At 49.9% G+C, this 20,531-nt stretch overlaps 1 protein-coding gene across 3 annotated transcripts in view; it reads left to right on the top strand.

The window, feature by feature from the left end:
* The window catches only part of KIRREL1 (kirre like nephrin family adhesion molecule 1), a 37,093-nt gene extending 23,050 nt beyond the window's left edge, over window positions 1-14,043 (top strand). For 2 of the 3 annotated variants that reach the window (XM_033082945.1, XM_033082943.1), the window contains 12 exons: window positions 736-893; window positions 1,969-2,119; window positions 3,873-3,978; window positions 5,506-5,654; window positions 6,317-6,444; window positions 7,563-7,689; window positions 8,199-8,299; window positions 8,919-9,117; window positions 10,095-10,202; window positions 10,811-10,950; window positions 11,743-11,820; window positions 12,426-13,015. In XM_033082945.1, coding sequence (XP_032938836.1) covers window positions 736-893; window positions 1,969-2,119; window positions 3,873-3,978; window positions 5,506-5,654; window positions 6,317-6,444; window positions 7,563-7,689; window positions 8,199-8,299; window positions 8,919-9,117; window positions 10,095-10,202; window positions 10,811-10,950; window positions 11,743-11,820; window positions 12,426-12,851 — 1,871 coding nt within the window. In that variant the 3' untranslated portion in view covers window positions 12,852-13,015. Of the gene's footprint in view, window positions 1-735; window positions 894-1,968; window positions 2,120-3,872; window positions 3,979-5,505; window positions 5,655-6,316; window positions 6,445-7,562; window positions 7,690-8,198; window positions 8,300-8,918; window positions 9,118-10,094; window positions 10,203-10,810; window positions 10,951-11,742; window positions 11,821-12,425; window positions 13,016-13,520 lie in introns of those variants that run through there. The other variant, XM_033082944.1, reaches the window with a different exon arrangement.
* Window positions 14,044-20,531: the final 6,488 nt, after the last annotated feature.

Genomic DNA, 20,531 nt, shown 5'->3' with positions numbered 1-20,531 from the left:
TCCCCAATGTCCCCAATGTCCACAATGTCCTCAGTGTCCCCATTAATGTCCCCAATGTCCCCAATGTCCCAAGGTCCCAGTGTCCCCAATGTCCACAATGTCCTCAGTGTCCCCATTAATGTCCCCAATGTCCCCAATGTCCCAAGGTCCCAGTGTCCCCAATGTCCCCAATATCCACAATGTCCTCAGTGTCCCCATTAATGTCCCCAGTGTCCCACAGTGTCCCCAGTGTCCCACACATTCCCCAGTGTCCCCAGTGTCCCCAGTGTCACGCAATGTCCCCAACGTCCACAATGTACCCAATGTCCCCATTAATGTCCCCAATGTCCCAAGGTCCCAATGTCCCCAATGTCCCACAGTGTTCTGCAATGCCTCTGATGTCCCCAATGTCCCCACACTGTCCCCAGTGTCCCCACTGATGTCCCCAATGTCCCCATGTCCCCGTTAATGTCCCCAGTGTCCCACTTTGTTCCCAATGTCCCACAGCGTCCCCAGAATCCCCCAATGTCCCGTGTCCCCCCCTGTCCCCATCACCCCCCTCCCACCCCCAGGTGCCACTTTGGGACACCAGGCCACCACCAGGGTGACATTTTTGTGTCCCTGAACCCCAAAACCACCAAAAACCCCCAATTCCCCTCCCCTAAATCCCCCCCAAACCCCAATCCCCCCCCATTTTTTGGGGACCTGCCACCACCGGGGCGTCCCCCCCACGTGTCCCCTGTGTCCCCTCCGCAGTCCCCCCCGAGGACCCCACGATCGACGGCGCCCCCGAGATCCTGCTGAGGGCGGGGACCCCGTACAACCTGACGTGCCGCGCGCGCAGCGCCAAGCCGGCCGCCAGCATCGCCTGGTTCCGCGACGGGCAGCAGCAGGACGGCGCCGTCACCACCACGGTACCGTGTCCCCAAACTGTCACCAAAACTGTCACCCTGTCCTGTGTCACCCTGTCCTGTCCTGTGTCACCCTGTCCTGTGTCACCCTGTCCTGTCCTGTGTCATCCACCCTGTCCTGTCCTGTGTCACCCACCCATCTTGTCCTCGCTGTCACCTGGTTCCGCGACGGGCAGCAGCAGGACGGCGCCGTCACCACCACGGTACCGTGTCCCCAAATTGTCACCTGTCCCCTGTCACCCTGTCCTGTCCTGTGCCACCCACCCATCTTGTCCCCACAATCGCCTGGTTCCATGACGGGCAGCAGCAGGATGGCACCGTCACCACCACAGTACCGTGTCCCCAAATTGTCACCAAAACTGTCATCCTGTCCTGTGTCACCCTGTCCTGTCCTGTGTCACCCACCCATCTTGTCCTCACTGTCACCTGGTTCCGCCACGGGCAGCAGCAGGACGGCGCTGTCACCACCACGGTACCGTGTCCCCAAACTGTCACCTCCTGTCCTGTCCCCAAAGCTGTCACCTTGTCCTGTCCCGTCCCCAAATTGTCACCCTGTCCTGTCCCCAAAGCTGTCACCCTGTCCTCTGTGTGTCCCCAATGCCCCCATTGTCCCTGACGTCCTCGTGTCCCCTATGTGTCCCCAATGTCTCCGTGTGCCTGTGTGTCCCCACTGTCCTGTGTGTCCTGTGTCCCCAATGTCCCCCAATGTCCCTCAGTGTCCCCATTAATACCCAATGTCCCCAATGTCCCCAATGTCCCCAAAGTCTCCCAATGTCCCCCGTTAATCCCCAATGTCTCCATTATCCCAAATCCCTCCCAGTGTCCCCAATGTCCCCCAGTGTCCCCATTAATACCCCATGTCCCAATGTCCCCAATCCCCTCCGCCGTGTCCCTGATGTCCCCAATGTCCCCCAATGTCCCCAGTCCCCTCCAATGTCCCTCAGTGTTCCCAACATCGCCAATGTCCCCATATCCCCAATGTCCCCATTATTCCCATTATCCCCCACCATGTCCCCGATGTCTCCGATGTCCCCGGTGTCCCCGATGTCCCCGGTGTCCCCAACCCCCGTGTCCCCAGGAGCTGCTGGCCGATGGCAAGCGCGAGAGCACCACGAGCCTGCTGCCCATCAACCCCACGGACCTGGACATCGGCCGCGTCTTCTCCTGCCGCAGCTCCAACGAGGCCGTGCCGGGCGGCAAAGAGACCTCCGTGCGCCTCAACGTGCACCGTGCGTGACACCAGGGACAGGGGACACGGGGGACACACAGGGGGATTGGGGACATCGGGGACATTTGGGACACACAGGGGGATTTGGGACACTGGGGACACACAGGGGGATTGGGGACACTGGGGACAGGGGACACAGGGACACTGAGGGGATTTGGGACACCCAGGGGGATTGGGGTCATGGGGACACCGGGGACATCAGGGACACTGGGGACAGGGGACACTGGGGACACGGGGGGATTGGGGACACTGGGTACACCAGGGACAGGGGACATGCAGGGGGATTGGGGACACTGGGGACACACAGGGGGATTGGGGACATCGGAGACATTTGGGACACACAGGAGGATTGGGGACATTGGGGACGTTGGGGGTAATGGGGACACTGGGGACACTGGGGACACACATGGGGATTGGGGACACCGGAGACACCAGGGACACGGGGACACTGGGGACACAGGGACACCGGGGACACTGGGGACACGGGGGACACACACGGGGACTGGAGACACTGGGACACAGGGACACTGGTGGGGATTTGGGACACTGGGGGGGATTGGGGACACTGGGGATACCAGGGGGAATTGGGGACATTGGGGACATTGGGGACACTGGGAACACCGGGGACACTGGGGACACACAGGGGGACTGGGGACACTGAGGACACTGGGGACACACAGGGGGATTGGGGACACTGGGGGGGATTGGGGATAATGGGGACATTGGGGATGTTGGGGACACTGGGGACACACAGGGATTGGGGACACGGGGACACTGAGGACACAGGGACACTGGGGACATTGGGGACACGGGGACACTGGGGACACACAGGGGGATTGGGGACACCGGGGGGGACTGGGGACACAGGGACACTGGGGGGAATTGGGGACATTGGGGACACTGGGGACACTGGGGACAGGGGACACTGGGGACAAGGGACACTGGGGACAGTGGGGACAGTGGGGACACACAGGTGTGTAGGACTGGGAGGGGTTTGGGGAGATTTTGGGGGTTTTGGGGGGATTTTGGCACAGGAATGAGGGACGACCCCATTAGGATGGGATCTGTGGTCCCCAGAAGGAGAGGGACAGGATTTGGGGTCCCCAAAAGCCCAGGGACAGGGGATGATCCCATTGGGACAGGGTTTGGGGTCCCCAAAAGGACAAGGACAGGATTTGGGGTCCCTATGAGGACAGGAATGGGATTTGGGGTCCCCACAAGCACAGGGACAGGGGATGATCCCATTGGGATGGGATTTGGGATCCCCACAAGAACAGGGACAGGATTTGGGGTTCCCACAAGCCCAGGAATGGGATTTGGGGTCCGCACAAGCCCAGGGACAAAATTTGGGGTCCCCATGAGGACAGGGACAGGATTTGGGGTCCCCACAAGCACAGGGACAGGATTTGGGGTCCCCACGAGGACAAGGACAGGATTTGGGGTCCCCATAAGCACAGGAATGGGGATGACCCCACTAGGACAGGATTTGGGGTCCCCATAAGCCCAGGGACAGGATTTGGGGTCCCTACAAGGACAGGAACAGGATTTGGGGTCCCCACGAGGACAAGGACAGGATTTGGGGTCCCCATAAGCACAGGAATGGGGATGACCCCACTAGGACAGGATTTGGGGTCCCCATAAGCCCAGGGACAGGATTTGGGGTCCTTACAAGGACAGGAACAGGATTTGGGGTCCCCACAAGGCCAGGCCCCACTCCAGATTTTTGGGTCCCCCTGACGGCCCCGTCCCCGCAGATCCCCCGACGGTGACTTTGTCCATCCAGCCCCAGACAGTGCAGGAGGGCGAGCGCGTCGTGTTCACCTGCAAGGCCACGGCCAACCCCGAGATCAAGGGCTACAGGTGAGCCCCGAACCCGGGGGCGGGGTTGGGATCAAATGGGATTGGGATTGGGGTTGAGGTTGGGATTGGGGTCAAATGGGATCCCTCAATGTCCCAAATATGGTGGCTCTGTGTCCTCTCCCCTTCCCAAAATCCCCCTGAAAATGGGATTGGGATTTAGGGCTGGGATTGGGATTTAGGGTTGGGATTGAGATTTAAGGTTGGGATTGGGATTTGGGGTCAGCATTGGTATTTAGGGTCAGGATCGAGATTTAGGATTGGGATTGGGATTTAGGGTTGGGATTGGGATTTAGGATTGGGATTTGGATCAAATGGGATCCCTCAGTGTACCCAATATGGTGGCTCTGTGCCCCTTCCCCTTCCCAAAACCCCACTGGAAATGGGATTGGGATTTAGGGCTGGGATTGGGATTTAGGGTCAGGATTGGGATTTGGGGTTGGGATTGGGATTTGGGGTCAGGATTGGGATTTAGGGTTGGGATTGGGATTTAGGATTGGGATTTGGGGTCAAATGGGATCCCTCAGTGTCCCCAATATGGTGGCTCAGAGTCCCCTTCTCTTCCCAAAATCCCCCTGGAAATGGGATTGGGATTTAGGGCTGGGATTGGGATTTAGGGCTGGGATTGGGATTTAGGATGGGAATTGGGATTGGGATTGGGATCCCTGAATATCCCCAGCATGGTGGCTCTGTGTCCCCTCCTCTTCCCAAAATCCCCCTGAAAATGGGATTGGGATTGGGGGTCGGGATTGGGATTTGGGGTCAGGATTGGGATTTAGGGTTGGGATTGGGATTGGGATTGGGATTGGGATCCCTGAATGTCCCCAATATGGTGGCTCTGTGTCCCTTCCGCTTCTTTAACCGGCCCTGGAAATGGGATTGGGATTTGGGGTCAGGATTGGGATTTAGGGTCGGGATTGGGATTTGGGGTTGAGATTGGGATTTAGGATCAGGATTAGGATTTAGGATTGGGATTTAGGGTTGGGATTGGAATTTAGGACTGGGATTGGGATTTGGGATTGGGATTTAGGATGGAGATTGGGATTTAGGACGGGGATTAGGATTTAGGATGGGGATTTAGGAACGGTGTCCCTCGTCCCAGGTCGGCCAAGGAGGGATGGTTGGGATTTAGGATGGGGATTGGGATTTAGGATCAGGATTTAGGCTCAGGACTGGGATTTAGGAGCGGTGTCCCCGTGCCAGGTGGGCCCAGGGGGGAGGTGGTTGGGGTTTAGGATTGGGATCAGGATTTAGGACTGGGATCAGGATTTAGGATTGGGATTTAGGATGGGGATCAGGATTTAGGACTGGGATTGGGACTTAGGATCAGGATTTAGGCTCAGGACTGGGATTTAGGAGCGGTGTCCCCGTGCCAGGTGGGCCCAGCGGGGAGGTGGTTGGGATTTAGGATGGGGATTGGGATTTTAGATTGGGATTTCGGATCCGGATCGGGATTTAGGACCAGGATCGGGATTTAGGACTGGGATTGGGATTTAGGATGGGGATTTAGGAGCGGTGTCCCCGTGCCAGGTGGGCCAAGGGGGGGGTGCTGATCGAGGAGGCCACCGAGAGCCGCTACGACACGCAGGTGGATTACACCTTCTTCACCGAGCCCGTGTCCTGCGAGGTGCACAACGACATCGGCAGCACCAACGTCAGCACCCTGGTGGACGTCCACTGTGAGGGGCCCCAAACCTGACCCCAAAACCACAAAAAACCCCAGAAACTGACCGCAAAAAGCCCCAAAAACTGGCCCCAAAAACCCCAAAAAACTGACCCCAAAAACTGATGCCAAAAACCTCAGAAACTGACCCCAAAACTTACCCCAAAAAACCCAGAAACTGACCCCAAAAAACCCAGAAACTGACCCCAAAATCTAACCCCAAAAACCCCAAAAACTGACCCCCAAAAACCCCAAAAACTGACCCCAAAAGACCCAGAAACTGACCCCAAAACTGACCGCAAAAAACCCCTAAAACTGACCCCAAAAAATGATCCCCAAAACCCCAGAAACCGACCTCAAAAACCCCACAAACTGATCCCAAAAAAACCCAGAAACTGACCCCCAAAAACCCCCAAAACTGACCCCCAAACCCCAAATCTCCAGACCCAAAACCCCAAAAACTGACCCTCAAAACCCCCCCCCAAAACTGATCCCAAAAACTCCAAATCCTGACCCCAAAAATCCCAAATCTTCAGTCCTCAAACTCCAAATCCCCATCCCCAAAACCCCCAAATCCCCAAACCCCAAAATCCCAAAACCCTAAATCCCATTTTTCCCAAACCCCAAACCCCAAATCCCATTTTTCCCAAACCCCAAATCCCATTTTCCCCCCTACAGTCGCCCCCCGGATCGTGGTGGACCCCAAGCCCACGGTGACCGACATCGGCTCCGACGTCACCCTGACCTGCGTGTGGTCGGGGAATCCGCCCCTGACCCTCACCTGGACCAAGAAGGAATCCAACATGGTAGGGTTGGGATTGGGATTGGGATTGGGATTTGGGTTTGGGATTTGGGCCCTACAGAAATGAGGATTGGGATTTGGAATGGGATTGAGATTGGGATTGCGATTAGGATTTGGGTTTGGGATTGGGTTTGGGATTGGGGTTGGGATTCAGATGGAATTGGGTTTGGGTTTGGGTTTGGGATTTGGGCTCCCCAGAAACAAGGATTGGGATTGGGATTGAGATTTGGATTTGGATTTGGATTTGGATTCGGATTTGGATTTGGATTAGGATTTAGATTTAGATTTAGATTTGGATTTGGATTTGGATTTGGATTAGGATTTAGATTTAGATTTGGATTTGGATTTGGATTCGGATTTGGGTTTGGGATTGGGATTTGGATTTGGATTTGGATTTGGATTTATGTTTGGATTTTGATTCGGATTTGGGTTTGGGATCTGGACCCTCCAGAAATGAGGATTGGGATTTGGAATGGGATTGAGATTGGGTTTGGGATTTGGATTTGGATTTGTGTTTGGATTTGGATTTGGATTTGGATTTGGATTAGGATTTGGATTTGGGCCCTCTAGAAACGAGGATTGGGATTTGGAATGGGATTGAGATTGGGTTTGGGATTTGGACCTCCCAGAAAAGAGAATTGGGGTTGGGATTTGGGTTTGGGATTGGGATTTGAATTTGGGATTTAGACCTCCCAGAAAAGAGAATTGGGGTTGGGTTTTGGTTTTGGGATTTGGATCCCCCAGAAATGAGGATTAGGATTGGGGTTTGGATTTGGATTCGGGTTTTGAGCTCCCCAGAAAAGAGAATTGGGATTGGGATTGGAACTCAGATGGAATTGGGATTGGTTTTGGGATTTGGTTTGGGTTTGGGGTTGAGATTGGGATTGGGATTTGGTTTGGGTTTGGATTTGGGTTTGGGGTTGGGATTGGGATTGTCACTGGGGCTGGGATTGGAGCTGGGATTGTGATTGGGATTTGGTTTGGGTTTGGGGTTGGGATTTGGTTTGGGTTTGGATTTGGAATTGGGATTGTGACTGGGGTTGGGATCGCTTTCCTCCTGCAGTTTCTCTTTGGGTTTTTTGGGGTTTTTGGGGTGCCCCCCTGACGCCCCCGGTGCCGCAGGTGCTCAGTAACAGCAACCAGCTGTACCTGAAGTCGGTGACGCAGGCGGACGCGGGCCAGTACGTCTGCAAGGCCATCGTGCCGCGCATCGGCGTGGGCGAGAGGGAGGTCACGCTCTTCGTCAACGGTCAGAACGCCCAGAAACCCAAAACATCCACAGAAACCCAAAACCATCCCAAAAACCCCCAAAATCATCCCAAAAACACCAAAAAAACCACCCCAAAAATTCAAAACCTCCCCAGAAACCCCAAAAACTCCAAAAATCACCCAAAAAATGCCAAAAACACCACAAACTTCCCCAGAAACCCCAAAAATCATCCCAAAACCCCAAAAACCTCCCCAGAAACCCCAAAAACCACCCCAAAAATGCCAAAAACCTTCCCAGAAAACCCCAAAAACCCTAAAAACCAAAAATCCCAAAAATCACCTCAAAAAACTCCCCAGAAATCCCTATAAAAATCATCCCAAAACCTCCCCAAAAACCTCCCCCCAAAACCCCCAAATCCCCCTAAAATTCCCAGATTTTGCCCCAGAATTCCCATATTTTGCCCCATTTTTCCCAAACTTTGCCCTGTTTTTTCCCAAAATTCCTGGATTTTGCCCCAAAATTCCCAATTTCCCCCCGTTTCCCCCCAGGGCCGCCGATCATCTCCAGCGAGCCGGTGCAGTTCGCGGCGCGCGGTGACCGCGGCAAGGTCGAGTGTTTCATCGGCAGCACGCCGCCCCCCGACCGCATCGTGAGTGCCACAAACAATTAATTAAATTCATTAACTAATTTAAGTTACATTTGATTTTTTCTTTAATTAAATAAAATTTTAAATTAAGTCATTAATTTTATCTTGACTGCGGCAAGGTCAAGCGTTTCATCGGCAGCACGCCGCCGTGAGTGCCACAAATTCCAACCTTGGAAAATCTAAAATTTTCAATTTTTAAAAAATTTAATCTTTTAAATTTAATGATTTTTAAATTCAAGTATTTTTAAGTCAATTTTTTATTTAATGTTTAAATTATTTTTTCAACTGCTTTTTTACATTAGATTTTTTTTTTCAATTTAGTGTTTTCTGAAATCTGTATTTTTTAAATTTATTTTTAAATTTATTCAACTTTCAATTTTAATTTAAATTTGTTTTTTAGTTTTTTAAAGTATAAAAATACACAATTATAAACGCAAAAAACTATAAATACACCACCAAATACATTATAGAAATTATAGATATTAAAAAATCAATATAATATAATATAATAGAAAACAATGTAATATAATATAATACAATATAATATAACACAATATAATATAATATAAATTACATATATTCCATAAAATTATAAAACCATCATCCCCCCGTCCCCGTGCAGGCGTGGGCATGGCAGGAGAACATTCTGGAAGCCGGGACGCTCGAGCGCTACACGGTGGAGAGGAGCAACACGGGCAGCGGCGTGCTGTCCACGCTGACCATCAACAACGTCATGGACGCCGACTTCCAGACGCGCTACAACTGCACGGCCTGGAACAGCTTCGGGCCCGGCACCGCCATCATCCAGCTCGAGGAGAGAGGTGACACTGGGGGACACTGGGGACGAGTTTGGGGTGGGGTGGGTTGGGTTGAGTTGGGTTGTGTTTGGTTAAATTGGGTTGGGTTGGGTTGAGTTGGGTTGAGTTGGGTTGGGTTGAGTTAGGTTGGCTTTGAGTCTGGCCTCATCCAGCTCGAGGAGAGAGGTGACACCAGGGGGGACATTGGGGATGAGATTGGGGTGGTTTAGAGTGGTGTTGAGTTGAGTTGAGTTGAGCTGGATTGAGTTGAGTTGGGTTGGGTTTTGTTGGGTTGGGTTGAGTTGGGTTGGGTTGGGTTGAGTTGGGTTAAATTGGGTTCGGTTGGCTTGAGTTGAGTTGAGTTGGGTTAAGTTGGGTTGGGTTGGGTAGGCTTCAGGCCCGGCACTGCCATCATCCAGCTCGAGGAGAGAGGTGACACCAGAGGGGACATTGGGGACAAGTTTGGGGTGCTCTAGAATGTTCTTGAGTTGAGTTGAGTTGAGTTGAGTTGAGTTGAGTTGAGTTGGGATGAGTTGAGTTGAATTGGATTGAGTTGAGTTGGGTTAAGTTGGGTTGGGTTGGGTTGGATAGGCTTCAGGCCTGGCACTGCCATCATCCAGCTCGAGGAGAGAGGTGACACCAGAGGGGACATTGGGGACAAGTTTGGGGTGCTCTAGAATGTTCTTGTGTTGAGTTGAGTTGAGTTGAGTTGAGTTGAGTTGAGTTGGGTTAAGTTGGGTTGGGTTGAGTTGGGTTAAGTTGGGTTGGGTTGGGTAGGCTTCAGGCCCAGCACTGCCATCATCCAGCTTGAGGAGAGAGGTGACACCAGAGGGGACACTGGGGACAAGTTAGGGGTGCTCTAGAATGGTGTTGAGTTGAGTTGGGTTGAGTTGAATTGGGTTGAGTTGGGTTGGGTTGGGTTGAGCTGGGTTGGGATTTAGGGCCGGGACCCGCAGGGGTGGCACTGTCCCTTGTCCCCAACGCGCCCTCTGTCCCCGCAGAGGTCCTGCCCGTCGGCATCATCGCCGGGGCCACCATCGGGGCCAGCATCCTCCTGGTCACCTTCCTGGTGGCCCTGGCCTGCTTCCTGTACCGGCGCCGCAAAGGGAGTGAGTCGGGGCACGGGGGGGACAGCGGGGGACACGGGGGGACACGAGGGGACACGGGGGGACACGAGGGGACAGGGGAGACATGAGGGGACAGCAGGGGACAGCAGGGGACAGCAGGGGACACCAGGGGACAGCAGGACATCAAAGGGGACAGGGGGACACAGGGACAGGGGGACACAAGAGGGGACAGGGGGACACTGCAGGGGTGGCCTTGTGGTCACTCCATGGCCACTCCATGCTCATCCAGTGGTCACTCTGTGTCACTCTGTGGTCACTGTGGTCACTCCATTGTCACCCAGTGGTCGCTCTGTGTTCACTCCATTGACACTCCATGGTCACTCCATGCTCATCCAGTGATCACTCGGTGGTCGCTCTGTGGTCACTCCATGGTCACCCAGTGGTCACTCTGTGTCACTCTGTGGTCACTGTGGTCACTCCATGCTCACCCTGTGGTCACCCCATGCTCACCCTGTGGTCACCCAGCAGTCACCCAGTGCTCACTCTGTGTCACTCCATGGTCACTGTGGTCACTCCATGCTCACCCTGTGGTGACCCCATGGTCACCCAGCGGTCACCTAGTGGTCACTCAGTGGTCACCGTGTCCCCAGGCCGCAAGGACGTCACCCTGCGCAAGCTGGACATCAAGGTGGAGACGGTGAACCGGGAGCCGCTGACCCTGCACGGCGAGCGCGACGACGACACGGCCAGCGTGGCCACCGCCACCCGCGTCATGAAGGCCATCTACTCGGTGAGGGGACACAGGGGACACCTGGGGACACAGCTGGGGACACCTGGACTCTATCCCAGGTTTTTCCATGGATTTTCAGGGATTATTTTTGGCTCTTCTTTGAGATTTTTAGGGGTTTTTTTGGGATGTTCTTTGGAATTTTAGGGATTTTTTGGGGCTCTTCTTTGGGATTTTAGGAATTTTTTGGGGGGATCTTCTTTGGGATTTTAAGGATTTTTTTAGGGTTTTTGCATCCCAAACCATTCCAGGGTTATCTGTCCTGCTTTATTTGGGATTTTAAGGATAAATCCCAAATACTTCCATGGTTTTTCCATGGGTTTTTAGGGATTTATTTTTTGTCTTCTTCGGGATTTTCAGGGATTTTTTGGGAATCTTCTCTGGGATTTTTAGGGGGTTTTTTTTGGGGTGTTCTTTGGGATTTTTTTTTTTACTTTCTTTGGGATTTTCAGGGATTTTTTTGGGATCTTCTTCGGGATTTTTTTGAGATTTTTTTAGGATTTTTTTCCAGGATTCCCTGGGCTGTTTTTTTTTAGGATTTTAGGAATAAATCCCAAATCCTTCCCAGGTTTTTCCATGGATTTTTAGGGATTTTTTTGGGGATCTTCTTTGGGATTATTTTTAGACCTTCTTTGGGATTTTCAGAGACTTTTTGAAGGATCTTCTTTGGGATTTTTTAGGATTTTTTTCCCAGGATTCCCTGGGCTGTTTTTTTTAAGATTTTAGGGATAAATCCCAAATCCTGCTGGGTCATCCCAACCCAAAATCCCAGGGATTTTTATTTTTCCTCCCCAGTCCTTCAAGGATGACGTGGATCTGAAGCAGGACCTGCGCTGCGACACCATCGACACCCGCGAGGAGTACGAGCTCAAGGTTCCAAAATTCTAATTTTTTCACCCAAAACCCCCTAAAATCCCAATTTTTCCCCCAAAATTCCATTTTTACCCCCAAAACCCCTACTAATTACTTTTTCCCCCTTCCAGGACCCTACCAACGGCTACTACAACCCCAAAACCCCCTAAATCCCCATTTTCCCCCCCAAATCCCCTAAAATCCCTGTTTTTTCCCCCAAAATTCCATTCTTTTCTCCCAAGATCCCCCAAATCCCAATTTTTCCCCCCAAAATCCCATTTTCCCCCCCAAAATCCCCACTAATTATTTTTTCTCCCTTCCAGGACCCCACCAACAGCTACTACAACACCAAAACCCCCTAAAATCCCAATTTCTTCCCCCAAAATCCCATTTTCCCCCCAAAACCCCCACTCATCATTTTTTCCTCCCTTCCAGGACCCCATCAATGGCTACTACAACCCCAAAACCCTCTAAAATCCCTTTTTTTTCCCCAAAAAATTCCATTTTTTTCTCCCAAAATCCCCCAAATCCCCTTTTTTGAACCCAAAATCCCAATTTTTCCCCCCAAAACCCCATTCTTCCCCCCAAAAACCACCCTAAACCCATATTTTTTCTCCCCCTTCCAGGACCCCACCAACGGCTACTACAACGTCCGCGCCCACGAGGAGCGCCCGGCCTCGCGCCCCGCGCTCTTCCCCGATTTCCGCGCCGCCGCCGCCGCCGCCCCGTCGCGCTTCGACGCGCGCCCGCCGTCCCGCGTGTCCCACGGCAGCGCCTACGCCCAGCTCAGCTCCTACCCCCGCGGCACCCCCGAGTTCCCCCAGGACCCGCCGAGCGCCGGCGGCGACAATTCCAGCCAGATCTCCTACGAGAACTTTGGGGGGTTCCCCGGTTACCCCGGTTATCGGTTGGGGTTCGGGAATCTGGAGCGCGCGCCCTACGAGGCGTACGAGGCCGTGGGGAAGCTCGGCGGCGGCGCCAGGTTTTCCTACACGTCCCAACAGTCGGATTACGGGCAGAGGTTCCAGCAGAGGATGCAGACGCACGTGTAGGGCGGGCTGGGAGTTCCCCTGATATTCAGGGGACCCCAAAATCCCGCCCTGACCCCAAAATCCCGTCCCCGTTTCTGGATTTTTAAGGTCAGGGGTTTTCGGTACGGTGAGGAGGGCAGGGAGGAGCAAATCCCAAAAAAATTCCCCAATTCCAAACCATTCCCATTTCCCAATCGATCCCCAAATCCAGAGGGAGGAGCAAATCCCAAAAAATTCCCAATTCTAAACCATTCCCAAAAAATCCCACGATCCCAAATCGTTCCCATTCCAAATCCATCCCTGAATCCAGAGGGATGAGCAAATCCCAAAAAATTCCCAATTCTAAACCATTCCCAAAAAAAATCCCTCAATCCCAAACCATTCCCATTCCAGGAGGGTTCCGTGTGACCCCAAATCCTGAGGGACGCACAATTCCCAAAAAAATACCCAATCCCAAATCATTCTCATTCCAAATCCATCCCCAAATCTGGAGGGATGAGCAAATCCCAAAAAATTCCCCAATCCCAAGCCATTCCCATTCCATGACCCCATTGGGTTCGCCATGACGGTTCTGTGCGACCCCAAACCCACAGCGACACAAAACCCCCCCAAAAAAAAACCCCAAATCCCAACCCATCCCCCAAAACCCTCCAATCCCAAACCCCAAACGATCCCAGATCCCAGCCAGATCTCCTACGAGAACTTTGGGGGGTTCCCCGGTTACCCCGGTTATCGGTTGGGGTTCGGCAATTTGGAGCGCGCGCCCTACGAGGCGTACGAGGCCGTGGGGAAGCTCGGCGGCGGCGCCAGGTTTTCCTACACGTCCCAACAGTCGGATTACGGGCAGAGGTTCCAGCAGAGGATGCAGACGCACGTGTAGGGCGGGCTGGGAGTTCCCCTGATATTCAGGGGACCCCAAAATCCCGCCCTGACCCCAAAATCCCATCCCCGTTTCTGGATTTTTAAGGTCAGGGGTTTTCGGTACGGTGAGGAGGGCAGGGAGGAGCAAATCCCAAAAAATTCCCCAATCCCAAATCATCCCATTCCAAATCCGTCCCCAAATCTTGAGGGAGGAGCAAATCCCAAAAAATTCCCAGTTCTAAACCATTCCCAAAAAATCCCTCGATCCCAAATCGTTCCCATTCCAAATCCGTCCCTAAATCTCGAGGGAGGAGCAAATCCTCAAAATAATCCCCAATTCCAAACCATTCCCTAAAAATCCCTCAATCCCAAACCATTCCCATTCCAGATCCGTCCCTAAATCTGGAGGGAGGAGCAAATCCAAAAAAATTCCCAATTCCAAACAATTCCCCAAAAAAATCCCTCAATCCCAAACCATTCCCATTCCAGGAGGGTTCCGTGTGACCCCAAATCCTGAGGGACGCACAATTCCCAAAAAAATCCCCAATCCCAAATCATTCCCATTCCAAATCCATCCCCAAATCTGGAGGGATGAGCAAATCCCAAAAAATTCCCCAATCCCAAACCATCCCCATTCCATGACCCCATTGGGCTCGCCATGACGGTTCTGTGCGACCCCAAACCCACAGCGACACAAAACCCCCCCCAAAAAAAAACCCCAAATCCCAACCCATCCCCCAAAACCCCCCAACCCCAAACCCCAAATGATCCCAGATCCCAGCCAGATCTCCTACGAGAACTTTGGGGGGTTCCCCGGTTACCCCGGTTATCGGTTGGGCTTCGGGAATCTGGAGCGCGCGCCCTACGAGGCGTACGAGGCCGTGGGGAAGCTCGGCGGCGGCGCCAGGTTTTCCTACACGTCCCAACAGTCGGATTACGGGCAGAGGTTCCAGCAGAGGATGCAGACGCACGTGTAGGGCGGGCTGGGATCCTGCAGGGACCCCAAAAGCGTCCCCTGATATTCAGGGGTTCGGTCCTGACCCCAAAATCCCGCCCCCATTTCTGGATTTTTAAGGTCAGGGGTTTTCGGTACGGTGAGGAGGGCAGGGAGGAGCAAATCCCAAAAAATTCCCCAATTCCAAATAATTCCCAAAAAAATCCCTCAATCCCAAATCATTCCCATTCCAAATCCGTCCCTGAATCTCGAGGGAGGAGCAAATCCCAAAAATTCCCCAATCCCAAACCATTCCCATTCCATGGGGGTTCTGTGTGACCCCAAATCCAGAGGGTCACAAAAATCCCAAAAAAATCCCAATCCCAAACCATTCCCATTCCATGACCCCATTGGGATCATCAGGAGCGTTCTGAGTGTTCCCAAATCCAGAGGAACGCACAAATCCCAAAAAATTCCCCAATCCCAAATCATTCTCATTCCAAATCCATCCCCATATCCAGAGGGATGAGCAAATCATTCCCAAAAAAATCCCAATCCCAAACCATTCCCATTCCAGGAGGGTTCTGTGACCCCAAATCCAAAGGGACACAAAAATCTCAATTCCAAATCAATTCCAAATCATTCCCAAAAAAAAAAATCCCATTCCAAACCATTCCCATTCCAGGAGGGTTCTGTGTGATCCCAAATCCAGAGGGACACAGAAATCCCAAAAAAATCTCATTCCAAATAATTCCCAAAAAAATCCCAAATCATTTCCATGAGGGTTCTGTGACCCCAATTCCAAAGGGACACAAAAATCCCAAAAAAATTCCATTCCAAATAATTCCCCCCAAAAAAATCCCAATCCCAAACCATTCCCAAAAATACCAATCCAAAAAAAAATCCCATTCCAAATCATTCCCAAAAAAATTCAAAATAATTCCCAAAATTCCGAAACCATTCCCAAAAAATCATTCCCAAAAATCCCAAATCCCAAAAATCCCAAATCCCAAAAATCCCAATCCCAAACCATTCCCAAAAAACCCAAATCCCAAAAATCCCAAATCCCAAAAATCCCAAATCATTCCCACCCCATTCCCTGTGCCTTGATTTTGGGGTCGCCTCTCCCCTGATTTCCCCTAATCCCAAAATTCCCCAAATTTGGATTTTGGGAGAATTTGGGAATTTTTGGGGTTCCACTCCCCCATCCCATACGCACATTGTTCCCCCCCCAAAAAAATCCCAAAATCCCCCAAATTTTGGGGTTTGGGGGGAGCTCCTTCCTGTGAATGTAAATCGGAATTTTGGGGGAAATTTTTGGGAATTTTGGGGGATTTTGGGTGAATTTTGAAGATTTTTGGGGGAATTTTTGGGGGATTTTGGGGAATTTTTGGGGGGAATTTTGGGATTTACGGGATGGATTTTGGAGGGAATTCCCAAAACAAAAAATCCCAAATTTTTTGAGATTTGGAAGATGAATTCCCAAAAAAAAATCTGGATTTTTTGGGATTTTAGGGATGAATTTTGGAGGGAATCCCCTCAAAAAAAATCCCAAATTTTTGTGGATTTTAGGGATGAATTTTGGAGGAAATTCCTCAAAAAATCCCAAATCTTTTGGGAATTTAGGGATTAATTTTGGAGGGAATTCCCCCCCAAAAAAATCCAGAATTAGGTACGAAACCCTCCCAAAAATCAGGAATTTCCCCAAAATCCCCCAAAATTCTCATTCCCAATCCCGGTACTATGGGATTTTTATTTTTTTTCCTCCCAAAATAATATTTTAAAAATCCCAAAAAAAAAAACAAACCCCAAAGGTGCCTGAATTCACCCCAAAAATCCCAGAATTTTTCCAGGTGCTGCACCCCAAAAATCCAGAGCAATATCCCATAAAAAAAAAAAAAAAAAAAAAAAAGGGGAATCCCCACCCCAGCTTTAAAATTCCAACCCCATTTTGGGGTGGAAAATGGGATTTTCCCCTTTTTTTTTTTTTTTTTTTAATTTTTTAGCACAAATTTAGAAAACCTTTTTTTCCCGAAATTCCGCGATTTTTTTCCCCCCCCGCCCTTATTCCCGATTTTATTTTATTTTTTAAACGTCGCATTTTCCTTTTTTTTTTTAAATATTCTGTACTATATTTTTAGTCTTAAACACGATATATTATATATATTTAATTTTTTTATATATATATATATATATAAATATAAATGGTTAAAAAAAAAAAAAAAAACGAAGCGGCTCCGGGTTTTCAATAATTAAAAAAATAAAATAAAATTTTGTTATTTCTTTATGGTTTTTTCTCTAGTGGATGGAAGGAGGGAGGAATATTTTTATTTTATCAACTTTAATTCCTAAAATTCCAGCATTCCCAAATCCCTGGAGTGGTTTTGATGACAAAAAAAAATTAAATATAAATTTATTCAATTTTTTCTAGGGATTTATCTCATTTATTCCTGGGTTTATCCCGAATTATTCCGCAGGAATTTTTACAAATCTCTCTCCTTATCCTTTCTTCTTTCTTTCTATAAAAAAGGATTTTAATCCCAAAATTTAATCAGGATTCCCTTAAAAAAAATCCGGATTTTGGCTTTTAGAATGCAAAATTCCTTTTTTCTTTTTTTTTTTTTTTCACCTTCCAGCCCCTCCCTTAGCCAGTTGTGTAATAAAACCCAATTAATTAATTAATAAAGTTGGAATTCTTAAATCACGAGGTGCTGGGAGAGGAAAAGAAGGAATCGGGAGGGTTTTCCGCACTTTATTTTTTATGGAAAAATAAAAAAGTGGGACCCAGTTTCCCCCACCCACGGGACAGCGGTGACACCCCGAGGGCGGAATAAAATTCCAAGGTGGAATTAGTGAATTTGTGAGGTTAAAATTCCCAAATTTATGAGGCGAATTCCCAAATTTCCGAGGTGAATTCCCGGGATTTATTTTTTTATAATTCCGCCATGATGGGGCCTGCTCGCGACCCTCAGCGCAGCGCGGCTCCCCCCGCCCGTGCCCGCCCGCGGCTGGGCGGGCTCTGAAGGCCGCGCCCCTCAAGCAGGGCTATTTATAACCTCGGCATCACGCGAGATCTCGCGAGATTTGTGGACCGCCGTTCCGTGTCGCCCGGGGTTTGTGCGTGACGTCATCACTCAGCGGCGAGCTGGGGGTTTGGGGAGGCCTGAGGGGATTTGGGCTTTTTTTTCTTCTAATAACAGAAGTTAAACATAATATTTTTTAAAATAGTGGGCATAAACTACCCACTTAGTTAAAATAAAAGCCCATAAACATATAATAAAAACCCTACAACGAACACAGCAATTATCAACACCAACTGCAAAAAGCCGAAACCACGCAAATTTAATAAAATTAAAACCGCGAGCCAAAAACCACGCATGCTCTAAAAAAGCGAACCCAAAAAGTAGCCATGCTAAACAGCTCCCAAAAAAAGTATAAATATACATAAAAAACAATAAATATGCAACAAATTGATGTATTGTAAAACGCATTGAGCGCTCCCGAAGCAGCCGGCCGGTTTAACCCTTTGTTTTATGTTTGCATTTTTATTAAATCTTTTTATTAAACTTTTTAAATGAGTGCGGGGGGATCCCTGACTCCGCTCCGCCGCGGGTCGCGACTTCCGGCAGCCATCTTAAACCGCGCCGGAAGTGACGTAACCGGCGGAGCCCTGACCTGCGCGCCGGAAGTGACGCAAACGGCGTGAGGCGTTGCTAGGAGACGCCGGAAATGGCGCGACTTGGATGCTCGGAGGTGCAAACAGCGGGGCTTGGTGGATGGGGCGCCTCCAAGCGCGGAACGCGGCCGCTAGGGGGTGTCGTAAACGTGTCGTGCGTGGTTGCTAAGGGTGCCGTAAAGCATAGAGCCCGAGCGTCGAAAAATGTCCTAAAAGTGGTGGCTGGGTGCTGCCGTAAAGCGCGGTGGCCCGGTCCTGGGGACTGCCGTAAAGCACGGACACTGTCGTAAAAGCCGTTGCTAAGGAGCACCGTAAAGCACGGAAGTGTCGTAAAAGCCGTTGCTAGGGAGCGCCGTAAAGCACGGAAGTGTCGTAAAAGCCGTTGCTAGGGAGCGCCGTAAAGCACGGAAGTGTCGTAAAAGCCGTTGCTAGGGAGCGCCGTAAAGCACGGAAGTGTCGTAAAAGCCGTTGCTGGGGAGCGCCGTAAAGCACGGAAGTGTCGTAAAAGCCGTTGCTAGGTAGCGCCGTAAAGCACGGAAGTGTCGTAAAAGCCGTTGCTATGGAGCGCCGTAAAGCACGGAAGTGTCGTAAAAGCCGTTGCTATGGAGCGCCGTAAAGCACGGAAGTGTCGTAAAAGCCGTTGCTAGGGAGCGCCGTAAAGCACGGAAGTGTCGTAAAAGCCGTTGCTAGGGAGCGCCGTAAAGCACGGAAGTGTCGTAAAAGCCGTTGCTAGGTAGCGCCGTAAAGCACGGAAGTGTCGTAAAAGCCGTTGCTAGGCGCCGCCGTAAAGCACGGAAGTGTCGTAAAAGCCGTTGCTAGGCGCCGCCGTAAAGCACGGAAGTGTCGTAAAAGCCGTTGCTAGGGAGCGCCGTAAAGCACGGAAGTGTCGTAAAAGCCGTTGCTATGGAGCGCCGTAAAGCACGGAAGTGTCGTAAAAGCCGTTGCTAGGCGCCGCCGTAAAGCACGGAAGTGTCGTAAAATGCCGTTGCTAGGGAGCGCCGTAAAGCACGGAAGTGTCGTAAAATGCCGTTGCTAGGGAGCGCCGTAAAGCACGGAAGTGTCGTAAAAGCCGTTGCTAGGGAGCGCCGTAAAGCGCTGAAGTGTCGTAAAAGCCGTTGCTGGGGGTGCCGTAAAGCAGGGAAGTGTCGTAAAAGTTTTTTTTTTGTTTGTTTTTTTTTTTTTTTTTTTTTTAAAGCTCTTTTGGGTTTATTTTCGGGTTTTTTGTGGGTTTTTTGTGGGGTTTTTTTGCTTTTTTGGGCTATTTTGGGTTTATTTTGGGTTTATTTTGGATTTATTTTGATTGATTTTTTGGGTTTTTGGGGATTTTTGGGCAATTTTGGGGTTTATTTTTGGTTGATTTTGGTTGGTTTTGGGGTTTATTTTGGTTGATTTTTAGGGTTTTTTGGGGTTTTTTTGGGCTATTTTGGGGTTTATTTTGGGGTTTATTTTGGTTGATTTTTGGTGATTTTTGGGATTTTGGGGGGGTTGTTTTGGGTTTATTTTGGTTGATTTTTCAGATTTTTTGGGCTATTTTGGGGCTATTTTGGGGTTTATTTTGGGGGTTATTTTGGGTTTATTTTAGTTGTTTTTTGGGTTTATTTTAGTTGATTTGGGGATTTTCTTGGGGTTTATTTCGGGGGTTTTTGGGGTTTGTTTTTGGGGTTTATTTTGGTTGATTTTGGGGTTTTTTGCGGTTTTTTTTGGGCTATTTTGCGGTTTATTTTTGGGTTTATTTCAGTTAATTTTTGGGTTCTTTTGAGTTATTTTTGGTTGTCGCTGTTGTACAAATAAAACAATAATGATAATAATAATAAAATTTAAATCCCTGGAATTTCAGGAAATTTTTTCTAGATATTTTTTATTTTCCCCAAATCCCAAAATCCACCTCATCCCCTCAGCCACGACCACCAGAACACTAAAATAAAATTTTAAAATCCCAGTAACTCTTTCCCAGATTTTTTACCCCAAAATCCTCCTCAGGAATTACAACCAGCACCCTCCAAAAAATTAAAAAATAAAATTAAATAAAATAAAATTAAATTAAATTAAATTAAATTTCCCCTCCCCGCTCCCATCCGGGCACCGCTCGCAGCTCCCGCCCTAATCCCAAATCCCCGCCTCCCTCACGGCCCCAAAACCCTTTTATTTACATCCCAAATTCCCTTTATTTACATCCAAAATTCCTTTATTTTTTCATCCAAAATTCCCATTTTATTCACCCCAAATTCCC

The sequence above is a fragment of the Catharus ustulatus genome, chromosome 30 (genome assembly GCF_009819885.2).
Source record: "Catharus ustulatus isolate bCatUst1 chromosome 30, bCatUst1.pri.v2, whole genome shotgun sequence".
NCBI lineage: Eukaryota > Metazoa > Chordata > Aves > Passeriformes > Turdidae > Catharus > Catharus ustulatus.
The sequence above is the reverse complement of the archived record's forward strand: the minus strand, read 5'-3'. Positions and strand labels throughout refer to the sequence as shown.